General features: G+C 43.7%; 1 protein-coding gene across 1 annotated transcript in view; it reads left to right on the top strand.

The window, feature by feature from the left end:
* Positions 1–18,756, top strand: part of fbxw4 (F-box and WD repeat domain containing 4) — a 58,762-nt gene that overhangs the window by 25,199 nt on the left and 14,807 nt on the right. Inside the window, exon 6 of the mRNA XM_083922840.1 lies at positions 11,610–11,675. Coding sequence (XP_083778966.1) covers positions 11,610–11,675 — 66 coding nt within the window. The remainder of the gene's footprint in view (positions 1–11,609; positions 11,676–18,756) is intronic.

Raw genomic sequence — 18,756 nt, 5'->3', positions numbered from 1 at the left:
GCGCAACAAATTAACAACCCTCATTCTGACGGGAGGTGGGGGGGTGGGGGGTGACGGGGCAAAGCTAAACCACCCCTGGAGTCCATAGCCAAATGCCTCCACATTCCCAGAGCGGGGATGTGGGCTGTTCTCTTGCATTCATGTGTAATTGGTCCTCGGGGCAGAGGCTGAGATAAATACTGACTTACTTTTTGTGTTTGTATTATGTCCTCTTAATAGAAGACTTGTTTGGAATTCCCTAATTCCAACAAAAGTCAAGACGGCCATTATTGAAAGAATTTAAATCATTTGTTACTCAGGGACACAAGCGTCATCACAGCTAGGTCCATTGAAATTCCAAAGTTTTTATGTTAAGCTGTTTAGGTAGGCTTTAGGCAAGCAAGTTAAAAGTGAAATCATCATCACAGCACATTCACATTAGGGTTGAGTGTAAAAATGTCCTAAACGGCCACCCTCAGCCCTGCATCTGGCTATTGCCGAAGTATTCGCCCAGGTGCGTTTCACCTGGGAGACATGTCCGGACGGTGAGTTTGCTACGCTAATAAATAAGCAAAATAAAGTGACAAACTGGATAAGACAACAGGACAAGACATATCCTTACACTAAGGGTCTACTCACACTTACCATATGTACCGTGCCCAAGCACGATTCACGGCTAAAGTCTAGTTTGTTTGACCAGTGCGAGTGTAACTGTATCGTGGTCAGGCTCAGCTTGCTTCCCGGCCATGGCCCGGTTGAGAGAGGTGGGCTTCAGCATTGCAACATTGCACATGTATGAGCACAATCATAACAGGCACTCCTGACCACTATCTATATACAGCTGTTCCCCTCAACGGACATGCAAAAAAAAAAAAAGCCAACAAAGGCTTCACGGTGGTCTGGTGCGACGGTGGAATGTTTACTGCAGATTTGGTCAGATGAACATATTCAAAAGCAGTTGGACATAACACACAAAAACTCAGAGGGGTGATGACGTATAAGCAAGAAGCACTCGTGCCGTGGCCGGTATCTTTTGGAGTAATCTGAGTGCAGGCCGTACTTGGGGAGTAGGGAGGGGGGACAATCTGGCTTAAGTACAGCACAGATCAACTGACGGTACGAATGTAAAGTGTGACCCTTATTTTCCGTATTAAACAGAAAAATACAACCATACACCTTCTGAATACAAGTTTCTCTTGTTCAACCAACTAAAGAATGTTAGCTTAATTACATCTTCAACTAATCAAAACACACTTCATTCAAACTGGACAGAAACAAAAGAGGCTAGCTGTCACTCAAGAGGCCCGGCCCCTAATTATTAAACTCATAAAAAACTTTAACCTCCAATAAAATAAAAACTAGGCTGGTACAGATAAATTCACCCCCTCAGTGTTGTCATGGAGATATGACCCTTAACATACAGACTAGAATGTTCTTTTGTCCTTAAACAGGTTTAATGATGCTGTGAAAACGGCCTGTTTAACATGGGGGTCAATGAGAAACTGCTCTATTATGAAACCTGCCCCTAGTGGACACTCAAGGAACTGCAGTTTTTGGCACTTCTCGATTGGATCAACCAGGAAGTCACTCTAGTTGGGACTTGGTGCAGAGCGGTTGCTCATTCTTCTGAGGCAGACTATCAAATTAGCAAAATAAAATTCTATCAATGGTTCAAAGTTTTCCCCTCGAAACTAATATGTATAGCTGATATATTCATCCGATTGCCCAACTCTAGTCCCCACAATAAATCTATGACAGCTTGAATGAATTTTTGTTCTTTTTTTTCTCTTTAACAGGTTGACACAATTAGTTTAATTTAATCCATCCATCAACAAAAATGTACTTTTGCACTGTACGTTCACATTTTTCAAACTACTGAATCAGTATAAAATGACAACAGAGTCATGAACTTTACCTACCAAGCAAGGCTATGGAACATTACCCTTCCCTGTCTTTGACGGCTGACAGTCAGTCTTCAGCCTTCTACCATCTTCACTTGGAAGTGTTTTTTTTATTCTTTGGATATTTTCATCAAGAATTTGCATTTGAAAAACAAATTCTGTGTTCCAAAATGCAGACTTAAGCCCCTTTCACACATGCACTGCAAACCACTAACAAATGTCTGAATCCGATGGACCACACATCAAACAGACTTTACCGTGCAAGCTACAAAGTACAAAGACTGTTTATTCTGTGAGCCCATGTGTTATTTCAGATGCTCTTTGTGCAGTGTATTCATGGCAAGCAAGTAGGCGTGTTGCTCGCCGGGCTGTAGTTAGCGCCGTCGGCTTGCAGCGAAGAGGTTCTGGGTTTGAATCCATGGACCAGCTGGGTCCTTTCTGTATGTGTCTGCATTTGTTTCCTTTCACAGTCCAAAGACATGAAGGTTAGGGTAAATGGCAACTCTAAATGGACCATATAATGTGTGTGAACGGTTGTCTGTCTGAGTCAGCCCTGTGACTGACTGGCTGCAGGTCCATGTACAGTGAGAAATATCAAATCAAATCAAACTTTATTTATAGAGCACATTTTAAACGACCAATGGTTGACCAAAGTGCTCTACGGTTCAGCAAAACAATACAATACAACACAACTAGAATAAAAAGTACACATAAAACACAGTAGACGTGTCATGCTCAGCCTGAATTAACAGCCACGAAGAACAGGTGGGTCTTCAATAAGGACTTAAAAACCTCTAGGGTCTGGGCTGATCTTATATGCCAGGGCAAGCTGTTCCAGAGCCCAGGGGCAGCAGCCGCAAAGGCTCGGTCCCCTCTGGTTTTTAGTTTGGTCCTGGGGACTTCCAGCAGCATTTGATCTGCTGAACTCAACCATTACCAACCCCATCAGGGGCACTGACGTGGAGGTGGTCACCAACCACACGTACCTTGATGTGCAGCTTGACAGTGAGCTGGCTTGGATGAGTCATATGGATGTGGTTTACAGGAAGGGACAAATGCAACTGCGTTTACAAGCACATCAGTAACCAGAAAATGGCCTCACCCCGGTTAAGGGACTAATCGGATTATTGAAGTCTCCCATAGATGCATGAAAGTATAACTCAGCCTCTGGTACAGTAGGTGGTGCTCTGCAAACATACGGCTTGTCGGAATACAGCTTTTTTCTGGTTCAGCTTTGTCAAAATCCCGGCCTACTTTTGCGCAGAATTACAACCAAAACGATTCTTCTTGGTAGTGATGTTACTTGCCGTTGTGTAGCCCTCCCTCGGTTTAAAGATAGCGCTCTATTGTTGTTGTTTTTTTCACAGTGATTTCGGCGCTGTTGCTTCCTGGTTTATTCTATTTCCAGGTCAAAAGCCACTGCAACGGAGTGGGGAAGGAAGTCATAACCCAATGAGCATGTGCAGACGCAAAACCCGATAGTAACCCGGAAACGCTGTTTACATGCACAAATAATCAGGGTACTGAAGGAGTTCTCTAGGTCTGTTAATCACGGTATGAAAACTCTGATTTAACTTCATACCGATAAACACACAACTACCCCTCTCTCTACCGAGTACTGCACACTTGCTAACAATATGGCAGAAGTCCTGTATACCCACTATGAAGAGAGCGGACGTTGTTTTGTGTACTGATCTGGGATCAGAGAGTGGTGGCAGTCTGGGGAGCAGAGTGTGTTGGTGGTGGTCTTGGGAAAGTGTGGTGCTCCCTGTGCAGTCAGCGTGTTGATTTGGAGCTAACAATGTTGGTACTGTTGGACTCAACTCCCAGCAGGGGTTCTCACACTCTGTGTGTATGTGTGTGTGAGAGAGAAAGATTGCTGCCTATATGAATGAGTGTTGTGAATGTGTGTAAATGTGTCTCTTCATATCTGTGATTTGTGTGTGTGTCGGGGGGGGGCTGGGTTCCCACTGAGGACTCAGTTAGTTTGTGTGACCCTGCCACACAGGCCCTTAGATAATACAGCCAGCTGATGAGGTTACCCAAACGGCAGCAGAGGCCCAGCATGCTGCTAATGATGAGAGGGGGAGTGAGGGGTCGGGCGGGGTGGATCTGAGATAGTCAGAGATATGACTGTGTGTGTGTGTTGGTGTGTGTGTGCATATGTGTGTGTTTAGGGGGGACACCTGCCCCACATTAGGCGAGAGAGGCTCTGACCTTAGCAGCTATAATATCAGTGCAAGCTCTGACCCTAGATCGGGCCTGGTCAGCCCTTCAGCGGGGTGAGAGAGCTAGGGGAGACGAGGGGGGAGTGGTTCTTTCATTGTATGGCTGGTGTCCTCTGTCCTGTCTCTGCCAGCGGCACGGCCCAGTGAAGGGTGAGTAATGTGAGTAATGGAGAGTAATAGGGTCCAGATAGTGAGTGTGGCCGTAACCCTATTGTATCCTGTGTCAGCAGGGTCAGAGGTCACCCACCACGCATACTGGTCCCGGCCCCACCCGACCCATTTGGGCCATAAATGAGTTTACCCAACACTAATTACCGAGGGCCTGCCAATGGGCCGCACTGCCTAATGGGCCTGACAGCTGCCTGTATGCCGCACTTAGACGTGCTCAGCACCCCCAACTCCCAGCTCTGTCCTGCCACTGCTTCCACCCTTCCCACCTCAGGACGCCATTACTCCATTATATCCTTATGTAGATATTGCCGTTTGTTGCTTTATTAATGTTCGTAACATTGAGTACACCTTTGAAGGGCTTTGTTGGGGTATTGTATGATAATAACTACAGCAGGGTAACTGAATAGAAAATGTGCAAAACGTTCACACAAACTTTTGCCCCAGGAGGCCCTGAGTGGATGCAGTCCAGGTTACATCCCCAGACCATTTCTGTTAAGGGCCCTTGGGTTCTGTTCAAGATTTTGCGGGCTAAGTAGTATCAGCAGATCTTCCATTTGGGCAAAATTTTATCAATAGGGGGCACCCTGGTTGCCTAGGGGCTTAAGGTACTGACCATGAACTGCAACATGTTGCATAGATGAGAGTAGCACATGAGGCCACGCCCCCATTCCGGTGAAAACAAACTGCCGGCTTTGACTGGCCGTAAATACAAACCCTGCAGTAATCTGTCCTGATCTCAGCTATTTTACGCTAACCGGCCCGAAAACCACCTGAAACGACTAACGTTAGTCAGGCAGACAGCTATATTACATTGTTGCTGAGCGATGATCAGCGTTATATGGGAAAAATTAAAGAGTTAGTGAATGTTTGTCCAGTTTACTGGAGGAAAAGTGGGTGAAGAAGCGGACACCAGTGTCCAGAGGTGACATCCCCACACATTTATTCCTACCTCACTGAATCACCCGGTAATGCAGAACTATGACAACCATCCCTTTCTCTGTCCTTAATATCCTGTCGTTTTAGTTTAGCTCTGTGAAAGAAAACAAACAGCAAAGGCTTTGTCCACATGAGGTTAAAAAAGGGTTAAAATGTACTGTCTCTCTCTCTCTGACACACACACCCACTGCATCTTTTTGACATCATTGTCATTTTTCTGCTATCATTCAATCAATAAATATGGAATTATTACTTGTATTTCCTCAAACGTAATCAGATTCATTTTTATAAACTGAGTACTCACACGTGTTTTTCGCCTTAGTGCCTAAGTTTGTTCTCACCGGCTAGGAGGTTGCCTTGTACGTGACGTAGGGTTACTGTCTTCTATGTCATGCCCTCACTCCCTAATTTCCTGTCAACTCTCTCCATGTAAAAAAAATCTAATAAAGGCAAGTAAATACCAAAAAATACCAATCAGAGCAGCCAGTATGTGGGCAGACCTCCTGATAGTAATGGTAATGTTATTTACATAGAGCAAGTTACAAATAGGTTCAGACCAACAATGGCGCCTCGTCCATGTCGCTTTAAAGTTGCAATGTGTACTTCCTGGCCACGTGCTCTAAAAAAAAAACTTAAACTAAAACTAGGGGTAAGCATTTCACCCTACACCTGCAGTGTCCTCTAAAATGTAAGTGATATTCCGCACTCAAGAATTTAAACCTGCTGTACCCAGTGACTTTCTTTCCAACACCGGCTCTATCGTCAACAAGCTGGACGACATGAGTCTGTGGATTACCACCCACAGCATGGATAGCTGCGTTCTGGTGCTAACGGAGACCTGGCAGTTCTACTTATTCGTCCGCTCATGTAGGCAGCCTGGATGCCGCAGTGTCTCACCACCACCTCTCCAGGTCCAAGCAGTATTACAAGACAGGGCAGGCCAGGGCTAGCTGGTTAGCATGCTTATTCCAGTAGATATGTCTGTAACAATTCAATTCAATTTTATTTTATTTACAGTGCCAAATCATAATAAAAGTTATCTCAGGACATTTTACAGAGTAGGTAAAGACCACACTCTATGACTTATTTATGATTTACACAGACCCAACAATTCCCCCGTAGAGTACGTTGGTAACGAAAACCTTCCCTATTACAGGCAGGAACGTCAGACAGACCCAGCTCTGTGGAGGACGGACATCTGTCTTGACAGAACACACCGACGTCCTTCACATAACGTCACAACTGCTACTTCCTCACACTCTGTTGATAATGTTGGCTCATTTCAATCCGTCCATATATAAGGGTCTGCTCACACTGTCCTCCCGGACCGAGACCCGGACTTTAGGGTACTTGTCCCCCCTCCCTCTCCCCCCCGCGCCCCAGCCCCGTTTGTACTCACACTGCCTGGGCCTCGGCCAATGCTTCTTGCTGTCCATACGCCATCACGCCGTAACACGTCACACGCATTGATCGCGTGTGTGTGGCTTTGTTTACAAATCTTTCCATAGACCTCTGAGTTTTTGTGCGTCTTGTCGACTGTTTTTGAATATTTTCATCCGACCAAATCTGCAGTAAACACTCCACCTCCGCACCACACCAACGTGAACCTTTCACCACCATTGTTGTTGTTGTTAAATGTCCGTGCATGGTCTGTCCTTCTATTTACATGTCCGAACAGGCGGACATAACGCTACTGCCGTAGGGCTCGTGCTCGTACACGTGCGCACGCTCGTGCTCGTACATGTGCAAACGGCTCCGCTAAAGCCCACCTCTTTCAAGCGGGCCGTGGACGGTCCGCTGGCCGCAGTTGAGCGCGGAGCGGGTGCACTCAAACTGCTTAAAGGTACTAGGCTTTAGCTGAAAAACCGGTTTTGGCCGCGGCCAAAAGCACAGTGTGATCACGCCCTTAGACACTGCTCCTTTTAAGAGCCTGTGAATATTCGATAGAGCACTAACAAAGTCGAGACCAACTTCCCACTAACGACTGCCACTCAAACGACGGCCGTTGGCACTTGGAGCACAAGGGTTCCAGTGACACCATCGGCCTTGTGAGAGGTTAAATACCTGGATCTCCACACCAGTTAGTTGGTTGAACTGATGAAGCCTCTTGGATAAGAGGTGAAACGTCTTCCTAGACAAATAACCAAGTCCAGTTGCTTTTGACTCAAATTGCTTTGAGGATCCTTTTAAGAGAATCGGCTTTATTTTTGGTACAATGATACATTTCATTATCACTATAAGTCATCGGCATCCGCGTCCCAGGATGGTGTCACAGTTTCTACACAGAGAAGACAACAGGACAGCAGCACTGGTTGTCGTGTTTAAATGAAGGGCCACATCCTGACCTATGCTCTACCACAGCTGGAGCCAACAGCTTCCTTCCCTTCACTGTGGTTTACAGGCGGGGAGTTAACCTTGGGGTCAACATAAATGTGGTTTCTGCACTGAATATATATACAGTTAGTGCCTGAAAGAATCTCTGGGATGCACATGACTTGATGGCATGCAGGCTAAATCCTCGGTTTTTGAGCTCTATACAAGAGATACAGACACATATCTCAGTGTTTTCATGTTGACTGGCCAATGAAATGAAGGAGCAGATTTGGATGTCCTATCCCTAAAATATCTTTGTATGTGTCTTTGTGTGTATCTGAGTAAGTCTTTATTTAACCACTTAACCTTCTGTTTAGTAGCACTGGAATTATATCAGTTAATGGTTCAAATTGAAGCAATGATCATTCTGATTATTAATTCATCATTCAAGTAATTTATCAAGTAAAAATCCTCTTGTCCTCTCAAATGTGAGCATATGTTGCTTTTCTGAATTTCATGTCATTTTAAATTGAAAAGGTTTGAAGTTTTGTTAAGTTTTAGAAACAGTTGATATCTCTCATTATACATTCATAATACAATGAGCTGTGTTTCCTATCTCATGTAGATTGCAAAGGTAAAGAATAAGTGGAGAACCATGTTTGTGTTTTCTGTCCTGTTATGGCATGATGGCTGAATGTCGGCCTGGCAAAGTGGTTCATGCTGGAAGTTCCAACGTAAATGTTGACTGGTTTCAGAGGTGTCAGTGTTTAAAGCCTGCAGTCAGAATGGCCCAGCTTCCTGCAAGAATTCAACAGATTGTCCTCAACAAAAACACGTCTGTAAGTCGTCTGTTGTTAGGCGGCGACCTCTAAGCCGTAGTAACTATGATTGGAGCAAAGGAGGAAATCAGGTGACAAACGCAGGAGACAGTTGTTGGTGTCCCATGTGAAGCCAAACGGAAGCACTGACTTTTTTAAGTTAACCAATGTGTAACATAATGGTAACGTCTGCTTTTTTTAAAACAAAAGTTAGGGTTTAGATTTGATTCAATTCAGGGGGCTGTGATAGATATGAGACAAAAATACGTCCATTAAATCAGTTCCATTTAAATGAACTCACGAAAAGCAACTGAAACATGATTTCACAATTTTCTGTCTGAGCTTTTCCAGATATTTAAATGAAAAGGAATAATGTCAACCAAAAAATGTCAAAATGAAGGCACATCTTAGATAAGACTGGGAGTAACTCACAATACTTGTCCACACTAACAATGTCATCACAAGACAGCCATTCTACAATACTCGATCCATTACACAACATCATGGAGAGATCATCTACGACACATAACATTATCTGTGTTACTGAAGAGGAAAAATAGCCGACCGCTGAAATAGCAAAGAGCAGGAATTATGTATTTATTCAGGTTTGGCAAAAGGCCAAACTGCCAGAAAGCAGAACAGTTTGGGGTTTCAAATGTTTAAAGGAAGATACAGCTATGTCTCACTAAAATCTGTTTAACCAGTGTAAATTAAATTCACCAAAAAAAATGCACATTTCTCACTTTAATTAAAAAAAAATCAATATTTGGCGTATGTATTGATAACATTGGTATTGGTATCACAAGAGCAAGTAATACAATGTATTGTCCCGCCCCTAATGTTAAAGATGATAATATCCATTGATATTTTCACTTTGCATTTATAGGATTGGATCTTTGAGGATTGAATCTATATATGGATCCAGATCGATGTAAACCAAAATCCAGGATCATTTTCAACCATTCAAGTAGTGTTGCCCTAAGCCGAATCAAATAATTAAACATGTTGAATGGAAGGGTCATAAATTTTATTTTGGGAGTCACTAGTGTGTCATTTAGGAGAGGGCATGCTGCCTTCTCCACCCCCATGATTCCACAGACATGCGGTTAAGTGTTTATTATTTCTCCCTGCTTCTGTCTCCTCCATCTACAGTATTCTCATCCAGCCAACAGCACTTCAGTAACTATCTCCCTGTGTGGAAAAGGTGGGCCCTCCCCCCTGTCCGTCAACCCTGTAGGAGGGCACTAAGCCCTGAGACCGGGCCCGGCCCAACAGAGGCCCCCCTACCACCAGCACCCCTGGTCACCACCCCACCCTCTACATAGCTTCTAACACCCAAACACAGCCCGTCAGCCCACTCCCACAGCGCTCCTCCCCTCTCCTTTCACTGCCCCCCCCACCTCTCCACATGCGTGGTATTCACCGTGCATACCTAGGCTGCTAATTCCAACCTGCCACTCCAATCAAAGGATCACGACTGTTGTAGTTTTCTTCTCTTTTCTTCTGCTGGGAAACAATGTTTGGTGGACGGAGGCAGGGACAAGTGTGTGTGTGCTGCTATAGTGACAGCAAGGAGAATCATTCTGTGTGTGTGTGTGTGTGTGTGTGTGTGTGTGTGTGTGTGTGTGTGTGTGTGTGTGTGTGTGTGTGTGTGTGTGTGTGTGTGTGTGTGTGTGTGTGTGTGTGTGTGTGTGTGTGTGTGTGTGTGTGTGTGTGTGTGTGTGTGTGTGTGTGTGTGTGTGTGTGTGTGTGTGTGTGTGTGTGTGTGTGTGTGTGTGTGTGTGTGTCCTCTGCATCCTCAACCACTGAAGTACATGTTTGTTGTGCTTTAATGGAAGGAGTCGACAACGGCGACAGATGGGACAAAAGTTGTCGTCTTCCAACATGATGATACAAAGTAGGGCTGTCCATAGATTCAAATATTTAATCGTGATTAATCACACGTTTTTTTTATCAGTTCTAAATGTACCTTGAAGGGATATTTTTCAAGTTTTTAATACTCTTACCAACATGGGAGTGGACAAATATGTTTGCTATATGTAACTGTGTTTTTATTCTTATTGCATAACCCAGAATAACCTCAAAGGTTCTGCATGCTCACAAATCTGCTGAGAGGGCAGATTGAATTTAGTAATATTACAACAGTGTAGTGAAACGATCCTTTGGCGAGGGGGAGGAGCCTCTCTGCATCAGCTGGATGTTTGTCCAGCAGGTGGTGTTTGAGACTGGACGTGCCCTGGTGGTAACTCATTTCACATGGACAGTAAATGCAGAGACCTTTGGTTTGGTCCAGAGAACCATCTGCCGTTCAAAAGAGCCTCTTTATTCATTTCTGCTCAAAGACGTTTGATTTTCTTGTTCTCCACCGTGTCACTGCTGCAGCACTTCAGGATTTCACAAACTACGGGGCGGGCCGAGGGTCATAATCACAGAACGTGCGCATGTTCTTTTCACGTTTACCCCCTTTTTCCTTTCTGAACAGTTATGACTATAGTGTAAATCGAGTCAATAAGGGGGTATTTTGAAACCGTAAGCATGAATGAATAAAGCAGGCCGATACGTGAAGTCTGATACTTTTAGTGTTTTGAATGTTTGTCAGTTTTATTTATTTTAGATCTATGGGATTTAGTTCGTTTAAAATTGAATTTATTGAATCGTTTGGGTGTTGGTGTGTTGTTTGGAAAAAGGACATGCAGTCGACAGTAGAGATGCACCGATCTGATACCCGGATCAGATATTGGCTCCAATATTGACTAATCAGCTAGATCAGATATGTGATGAATGAGGCCGATCCAGCATACTGATCCAGTCAAGTTAATTAAGCCATTGTTTGTTGGGTTTCAGGCAGCTGCTATATTGTATATTCAGTTTTAAAATACTGTTTGCAGTGCACTTTACATGGAAGTGTCATTTAAATAAACACAGCCAGTCCACATGATGATCCATATTGATCATTAGATGTTGGTGATGGGTTATTGATTGGTGGTAAATGAGGCTGGGACTTTTTCTGTTTGTTTTTAAAACCACTGTTATGCCTGTTTGAACATATCATATGCCACAGTGCCGTTCAGCTCTGGCTAAACTGACACCAGTGATATCTTTGTTAGCCAGTACATGGGTCATCAGTCAGTATGGGCTTAATGAAACCTGATTGATGAGGTCCAGAGGATCATATATTTGTTATTGTCATTTTCCTGAGTTCTGCTGCTTTAGGTAGTTTTTGTCAGAGTCTTCATTCTCCCCTTCTCTCTCTCTGTGGACAGATCCTTTGTGACGGGTACTGCATGCTGCGAGAACTTCTCCCCTCTTCGCATCTGGGATGTTGAACGGTAAGTGAAGAAGCTGCTCTGACTTGCTGCAGCACTGCTGTACATTGTAACACATGCTTCTGCAAGTCCCCTGCTGAATGATACATGAATGATGCGCTGAGAGTGTAATCCAAATTACATTACATTTCATTTAGCTGACGCTTTTATCCAAAGCAACTTCCAATAAGTAATTAGGTTGTTTTTTTTAATTCAAATAAAACATCATCTTCAAGGTGCAGTCAAAAGAGATGAGATTAGTTGATTTGCGATACAGAGCGGAGAGAATGGGCTGGGGTATACGGTTTAATCATGTCCTGGATGTAAGCTGGGCCTGATTCGTTAGTAGCACCATAAGCAAGTGCTAGTGTCTTGAAACGGATGCGAGCAGCTACAGGAAGCCAGTGAAGGGAGCGGAGGAGCAGTGTAGTGTGAGAGAACTTAGGTAGGTTGAAGACCAGTCGAGCCGCTGCATTCTGGATGAGCTGCAGAGGTTGGATGGCACAGACCGGCAGACCAGCCAGGAGGGAGTTACAGGACTCAGGGTGTGTGATTTACCACAGACTTTTCAAGGGTGATAGTAAGGTCTGTGATTTGGAATCAAATCTAGGAAATACCTAGGAAAGCCATCCATCATCTGCCCTAGGTCTCTAGTTTGTGGCTGTGAAGTTTCATGAGGCTGTGATTATCCTAAAGGTCACAACAGCTCATTCTATACAAAAACATGCTCTCAATACAATGAAATTACTAATATGGGGACTAACATCAATACATCACTGAATACAATTGGACTCATTGAATCCACAAGAGTCTCAGCTCTCCAGTCAGACGCAATTTATGACATTCCACACTTTTTTATGGACCCCAGTATGTGTAAATACACCATTTTAAAATAGATCAAATAACACGTTTATACAGAAGGAGAAAGACTGTCTGGATTATCATAAAGTGTCTGTAAAAACCATACTCATTGGTACCAATAGAACCAATCAGATATCTTGAGGTCAGAGGTCAAGGGACCCTTTTCTGACAAGTTAGCATGTCATGTTTGGTACCAATGGATTCCTTCGCGTGATCAGGTTTCATAAGATAAAAACATCTTCACTCACTGACCACCAGAAGGCCATCGGAACGTTGAGACTCTAAAAGGTTAAACACACTGTAATTATCTGTCATGGAGAATTTGTATACCCTAATGTTCCCACATGGCTCCTGTTGATGTTCATTTCTGTACAATATAACTGCATTAGTGCATCGATGCAGCAACAGTGTGGTCCCTGAAGCACAGGTTTCAAAACACCATGGGACACTCTAAGGAGCAGCTCAAAATGAGGGGCCTCTGAAAATTCCTGTCTGTGAAAAGCGAGGCTTAAACCTGATACATCCCCTCTGAGGCTGCTGTAATTCCCAGCTTTACCTGGGCCAATTAAAACAGGCCGACCCGACACAACACAAAAAGCTGCTTCCTGCTCTCAAATGGTCTGGAAATCTGAGGAGGGAAGAAGACAGGAGACACAGGGAGAGTGAAGGAAGGGATGGGTGGGCAGGTTGCGCTTGAGGTTGCAGGTGGTGAAGGAAATTGATGTGGATAAGGTTTAGCAGACTTAGGTAATGTGTGTGTCCTCAAAAGTCCAAGTGATTTCTTTGTTTTCTTGAGAAACTGATTGCCAGAAAATCTTCAAGAAGTGAAATCTTATAAAAATACTAATATTACTTTAATTCATATTCACTGAAGCCGACACTCTGCTCCGTTAAAACGTCATAAATCATCTGGTTTTAGAAAAAAAAAAACGTGCCTCTACGTGCACAAACAGCCTGTTGTTTGTTATGCAAAAATCCACCGCACCCATATCATCCTGCATCATCCTGTCCACTCCTTGATATTGAGAAACTTTTCACCTTGACGAGAAATATCTTCATATTTTAATATCCCCAGATCTCATTGGACGATTTCTCGTCACATTCTTAATATTTGATTTGTTGTCTCGGTCGTATTCAAGCTAAGGAAAAGCTTTCGACCACTGTGGGTTAAAGCTGGAGCTTTTCCCGTTGGATGAGATGGAGTCACGGGCGCAGTCTGCCTCGTCGGAGACTGCCAGTTCGGGGTTCATTGTATGCTCTTCCAAGCATGGATTTTCATGAACTCGAGTCATCAACATTCTGGCGCTAAAAGAAGAAATACCGACTTTATTTTTTGCGATAAAAAGTCAATTTCCCCGCGACCATGAAAAAAGCGTATTTTATAACATGTTCATGTTTGGCAACTGTAGTTTTTTAATAGTTGCGTTGAAATGGTCAGTATGTACTTCAGGATAAATTTCCCTTGATGCATTGCTCCTTTATGTCTAAATGAGACACACACTCGTCCTTACTAACTTTCGCAGAAGTGCGAATGGACTTGTTTTAACTTTGCACATAATCATTTTTAATGCCGAATGTGGAATGACTAGTGCCAATGGTGCAACACACACAACAAAAGCTAGGTCAACGGCCGCTCACTGTCAGCCCAAGTTCCACCGACGGTCAGTTCGGTGTGTCCCTGTCTTTGGAAGGCATTACAAGTCTGGAAAGGCAACGTGTGTTAAGCTTGTGAATGTTCTCATTTGTCCAGGTCATCGTTATCCCCAAAAGCAATTTTAGTCAAAAGCAACTGGACTTGGTTATTTGTCTAGGAAGACATTTCACCTTTCATCCAAGAGGCTTCACCAGTTCATGTACGCATCTGACCAGGACGTATCTGACCAGGGTGGGACGGTCGTTGGCACTTGAAGCACAAAGGGTTCCAGTGACATCATCATCCTTGTGAGAGGTTAAATACCTGGATCTCCACACCAGTTAGTTGGACCAGTCCCAGCCTGGTCAGATGTGTACATGAACTGATGAAGCCTCTTGGATGAGAGGTGAAACGTCTTCCTAGACAAACAACCAGTCCAGTTGCTTTTGACTGAAATTGCTTTGGGGATAACGTGTGTTAAATTAAAGAATGACGTCTTAGCAGCAGAAAAGGAAGTAGTATCTAAAGTCATTTACCTCTTGACTTAGCTTATCTTTAAAAAGATGTTCTTCCAAATAATAATGGCAGGTAAACAGGTTCTTTGTGGTCAGAGCAAGAGGGAGGAGACGGCTTTGCTGATATCATCCCTACATAAGTCCATGAATACAGGCACCTTGAGAGTGCCTCACACAGACACACACACAATCCCCTGTTGTGATTTTCCATGTGATAAACAGCTGACAGCAGCATACTGTACCAGGCTGTGTGTGGGTGTACAGATGGGTGATCAGGGTGAGGGTGATCAGGGTGCATTGTTCATATTTGCTCTTATCGTATACATCAAAGCACTTACACTGCTACCATCCAAAAACCAGTCATGTTTATTTAAAGGGTTTGCATAATGTAATGAATTTTGAGAATCAACTGACCCTTTATCACCTCTATCAAACTAGTTTCCATTCAACAGTAGGGTTTAGCTGTTATCTAAGCCAGTGACAGCGTGCTCACACTGTCCTTTTGGCCGCGGCCAAAACCGGTTTTTCAGCTAAAGTCTAGTACCTTTAAGTAGTGTGAGCGCACCCGCTCCGCGCTCAACTGCGGTCAGCTGGCCCTCCACGGCCCGCTTGAAAGAGGTGGGCTTTAGCAGAGCCGTTTGCACATGTACGAGCACGAGCGTGCGCACGTGCACGCGCACGCGCACGAGCCCTACGGCAGTAGGACCATGGACGGACCATGCGCGGATATTTAACAACAACAACAATGGTGGTGAAAGGTTCACGTTGGTGTGGTGCGGAGGTGGAGTGTTTACTGCAGATTTGGTTGGATGAAAATATTCAAAAACAGTCGACAAGACACACAAAAACTCTGAGGTCTATGGAAAGATTTGTAAACAAAGCCACACACGCGATCAATGCGTGTGACGTGTTACGGCGTGATGGCGTGTGGACAGCAAGAAGCATTGGCCGAGGCCCAGGTAGTGTGAGTACAATCGGGGCTGGGGCGCGGGGGGGAGAGGGAGGGGGGACAAGTACCCTAAAGTCCGGGTCTCGGTCCGGGAGGACAGTTTGATCACGCCCTAATTCTCCACCGGAGGTACTGGTACCCCAGCGGGTACTTTTGCAGTTACCAGAGGGTATGGTCAAAGATTGTAGAGGAACTCAACTAATTTGAAAAAATAGAAATTATGATTGCGTTTGAAGAATATATCAGCTGTAACACCTGAACACTATGTTGCATTATTTAACAGAATTGTTGACTAGTTGCACTCTGTTTCCATCTTCTGTCTGACATTGCCTGCACTCTTCCGGTCTGAGCCGGAAAGATTCCACTTTAGCTCTATGCTAACCTGAATAGAGCTAAAATAATTAAATCATGCAGCTCTTATAGAGGGTCAACTTACCCACGGTTTTATAGTTGCAAGAGTAGTGACCAGTAGCGACTATTGCTTGCAATGGAGTAGGCTTTATAGTAGGCTGGGCAACAGATTAGACTACGGACAGCTCAAATTCAAACAGCAGCACAGAGGAACTGAACTCAAGTTGATACAGCCACTCAGTTACTCCATCTCCAGACGCCTGCCGCCCACAGCTTTACTCCCCCTTCCGGTGAGGTAGTCTAGATAGCTTCTTAGCTTAGCTTCTTAGCCTTTGCTAGTTTGGAGCCAGGTTTCATTTAGCCTGCCAAGATGGCAACGGCCAGAGCCACCATGAGCCTCCCACTTTGAGCTTCATTTTGGCTCCTCAGAAACGCATTGATAACGATGTTCATTTTTTATACGGTATATCATTTCATCATGTTACATTTAGTATTTATTTAATTGTTGCTTTCATGAAAATGCCTATTCATTACACTGTACACAACATTTACATGAATGGAAAGGAGCGGATAAGAAGAATACAATTCTTATATTTGTCTACCACTTTTCAACATAATACAAACATGTGATGAGCTCCCCTGATTTCCCCCACCCTCGCACAGTTCTCACCAAATGATATGCTAAACCTATAGAACAGTTTATACAATACGTACATCCAGCTAGTCCTCAAGTTTATATGTACAATATGTTTAGTTCAGTACAATATTTTAAATTGAAAAATATTCAGACAACTTTTTAATTCATCCTCCTGGGAATTCCACAGTTTTACACCTTTAACAGATAAGCACATTTGTTTTAATGTTGTTCATGCACGCTGGTGTTTAAAATCAAACCTCCTCCTATGATTTGCATTCTCTGATGTAAAAAAAACAACAACTTTTGTATGTCCTCTGGTAGGATTCTGTTTCTAGCTTTAAACATTACCAATAACATCTGCAATTCTATGATGTGTTTGAGTTTCAACAATCCTGACTTAATGAACAGTGCATTTGTATGCTCTCGAAATGCAGCTTTGTGTATTACTTGCACTGCTCTTTTCTGTAATAATATTAATGGCTTTATGTTAGTTTTTTAGGTGTTACCCCACACTTCAGTACAATAATTGAAATAAGGCGGTGTCATTGAGCAATATAACATTATATTAGCATAGCACAAACAATACAAATTAACAGATTGTTTTCTTTTGGACAAATCCTGTTGATATTTCTCAGGGATGTTGGCGCATGTAAACATGATTATGACGGCAAGGAAAATATGCGTGCTACAACTATATAACACGTTACATTTAAGGCAACTCTTTAATATGTTATTCTGTCAGTTGTGAGGAATAATAACTTGCAGACACACCATCTACACCTTCAGCGACCGCAGACACCTTCTTCTCCCATGACACACCACCACGGTTAGCCCCTACACACCCACCAGCATCAGCCTTTACCCTGTGCATTAGCACAACTGCATCACCCTTTGATTCAACATCCATCTGAGCCAAAACACTGTTACACCTGCAGCACCAAACAACAGCCAGAAAAACAGCTGCTGCCACAGCCAGATGACAGACAGAGACCGCAAGCTAGGAAGAATTCCAGCACTCACTTCCTGTCTCTGGAAAAAAGTGGTGGCTCTGACTGACTGCCACTTTTCGCTGTGTCCTCATATTTCTTCTTTTGAATCAAATCAGAACAAAGACAAAAAGTTGTTTTTGACATGCTGTTAAACAAGTTGCAGTTGGGGCTCGGTGATGAGTAAGTGAAGTTAAACTTGTATAAATTGTTTTTACACTGAGATTCAAATAAGAGGAGACACCATTAACTTAAATATTACTGGAAGGCTGCTGGAAACCAACTTTAGTCAGGTTTACCAGTAAAGTGTCTTCAAACAGCTGATTTGAAAATAAACAACTAAAAACTTTTGCTACAGTAGCATTTCTATCAGTGATGAACGGACAAAAATAACGTTTTATTTCTCTGATTTACTGCTCCTCCCTCCCCTTATTTATTCTCTAGCTCGTTCTCGTCCCTCTCTCTCTCTCTCTCTCTCTCTCTCTCTCTCTCTCTCTCTCGTTTGTGGGCGGAAGTAGCTCAGTCCATAGGTGACTTGGCTGGGAACCGTAGGGTCGCCGGCTCGAGTCCCTGTGTGGACCATGAATGGAGTGTGGACTGGTGGCTGGAGAGGTGCCAGTTCATCTCCTGGGCACTTCCGAGGTGCTGTTGAGCAAGGCACCGAACCCCCAACTGCTCGGGGCGCTGGTCACTGGCAGCCCCCTCGCTCTAACATCTCTCCTTACTTGCATGTATAGGCCCTGTTTGTGCATGTGTGTATTTCGGGTCTGTGTGTGTAACACGTATAATAATAAGAGTGAAAAAAATCAAATTTCCCCGTGTGGGATTAATAAAGTAATTCTTCTTCTTCTTCTTCTTCTTCTTCTTCTTCTTCTTCTTCGTTGAGCCTCCATCCAAAACTGCCATTTCAAACAGCCGACAGTTTGTATTTGACTTGACTAGCTGATTTTGCTACGAGCTGATTGGTTGTTCAAACAGGTGATGTGCATTACATTCTACTGACACCATCAGCTGGTTTGAGTAAAGATGTGTCGTGCCAGTTCCCACAACTGCAACTTTATATGGTTGTGTCTCAATGCAAATCTTTGGTCTGAATGGGTTTAAGAGTGCATGTAAGCAAGTGCACCGAAGTTTAAACGGATAGCTAAAGGTAACAAAGAAATGAAAAGAAAA

The sequence above is a fragment of the Echiichthys vipera genome, assembly GCF_963691815.1.
Source record: "Echiichthys vipera genome assembly, chromosome: 11".
Classification (NCBI taxonomy): Eukaryota; Metazoa; Chordata; class Actinopteri; order Perciformes; family Trachinidae; genus Echiichthys; species Echiichthys vipera.
Note: the sequence above shows the minus strand (reverse complement) of the source record. Positions and strands in the feature narration are given on the sequence as shown.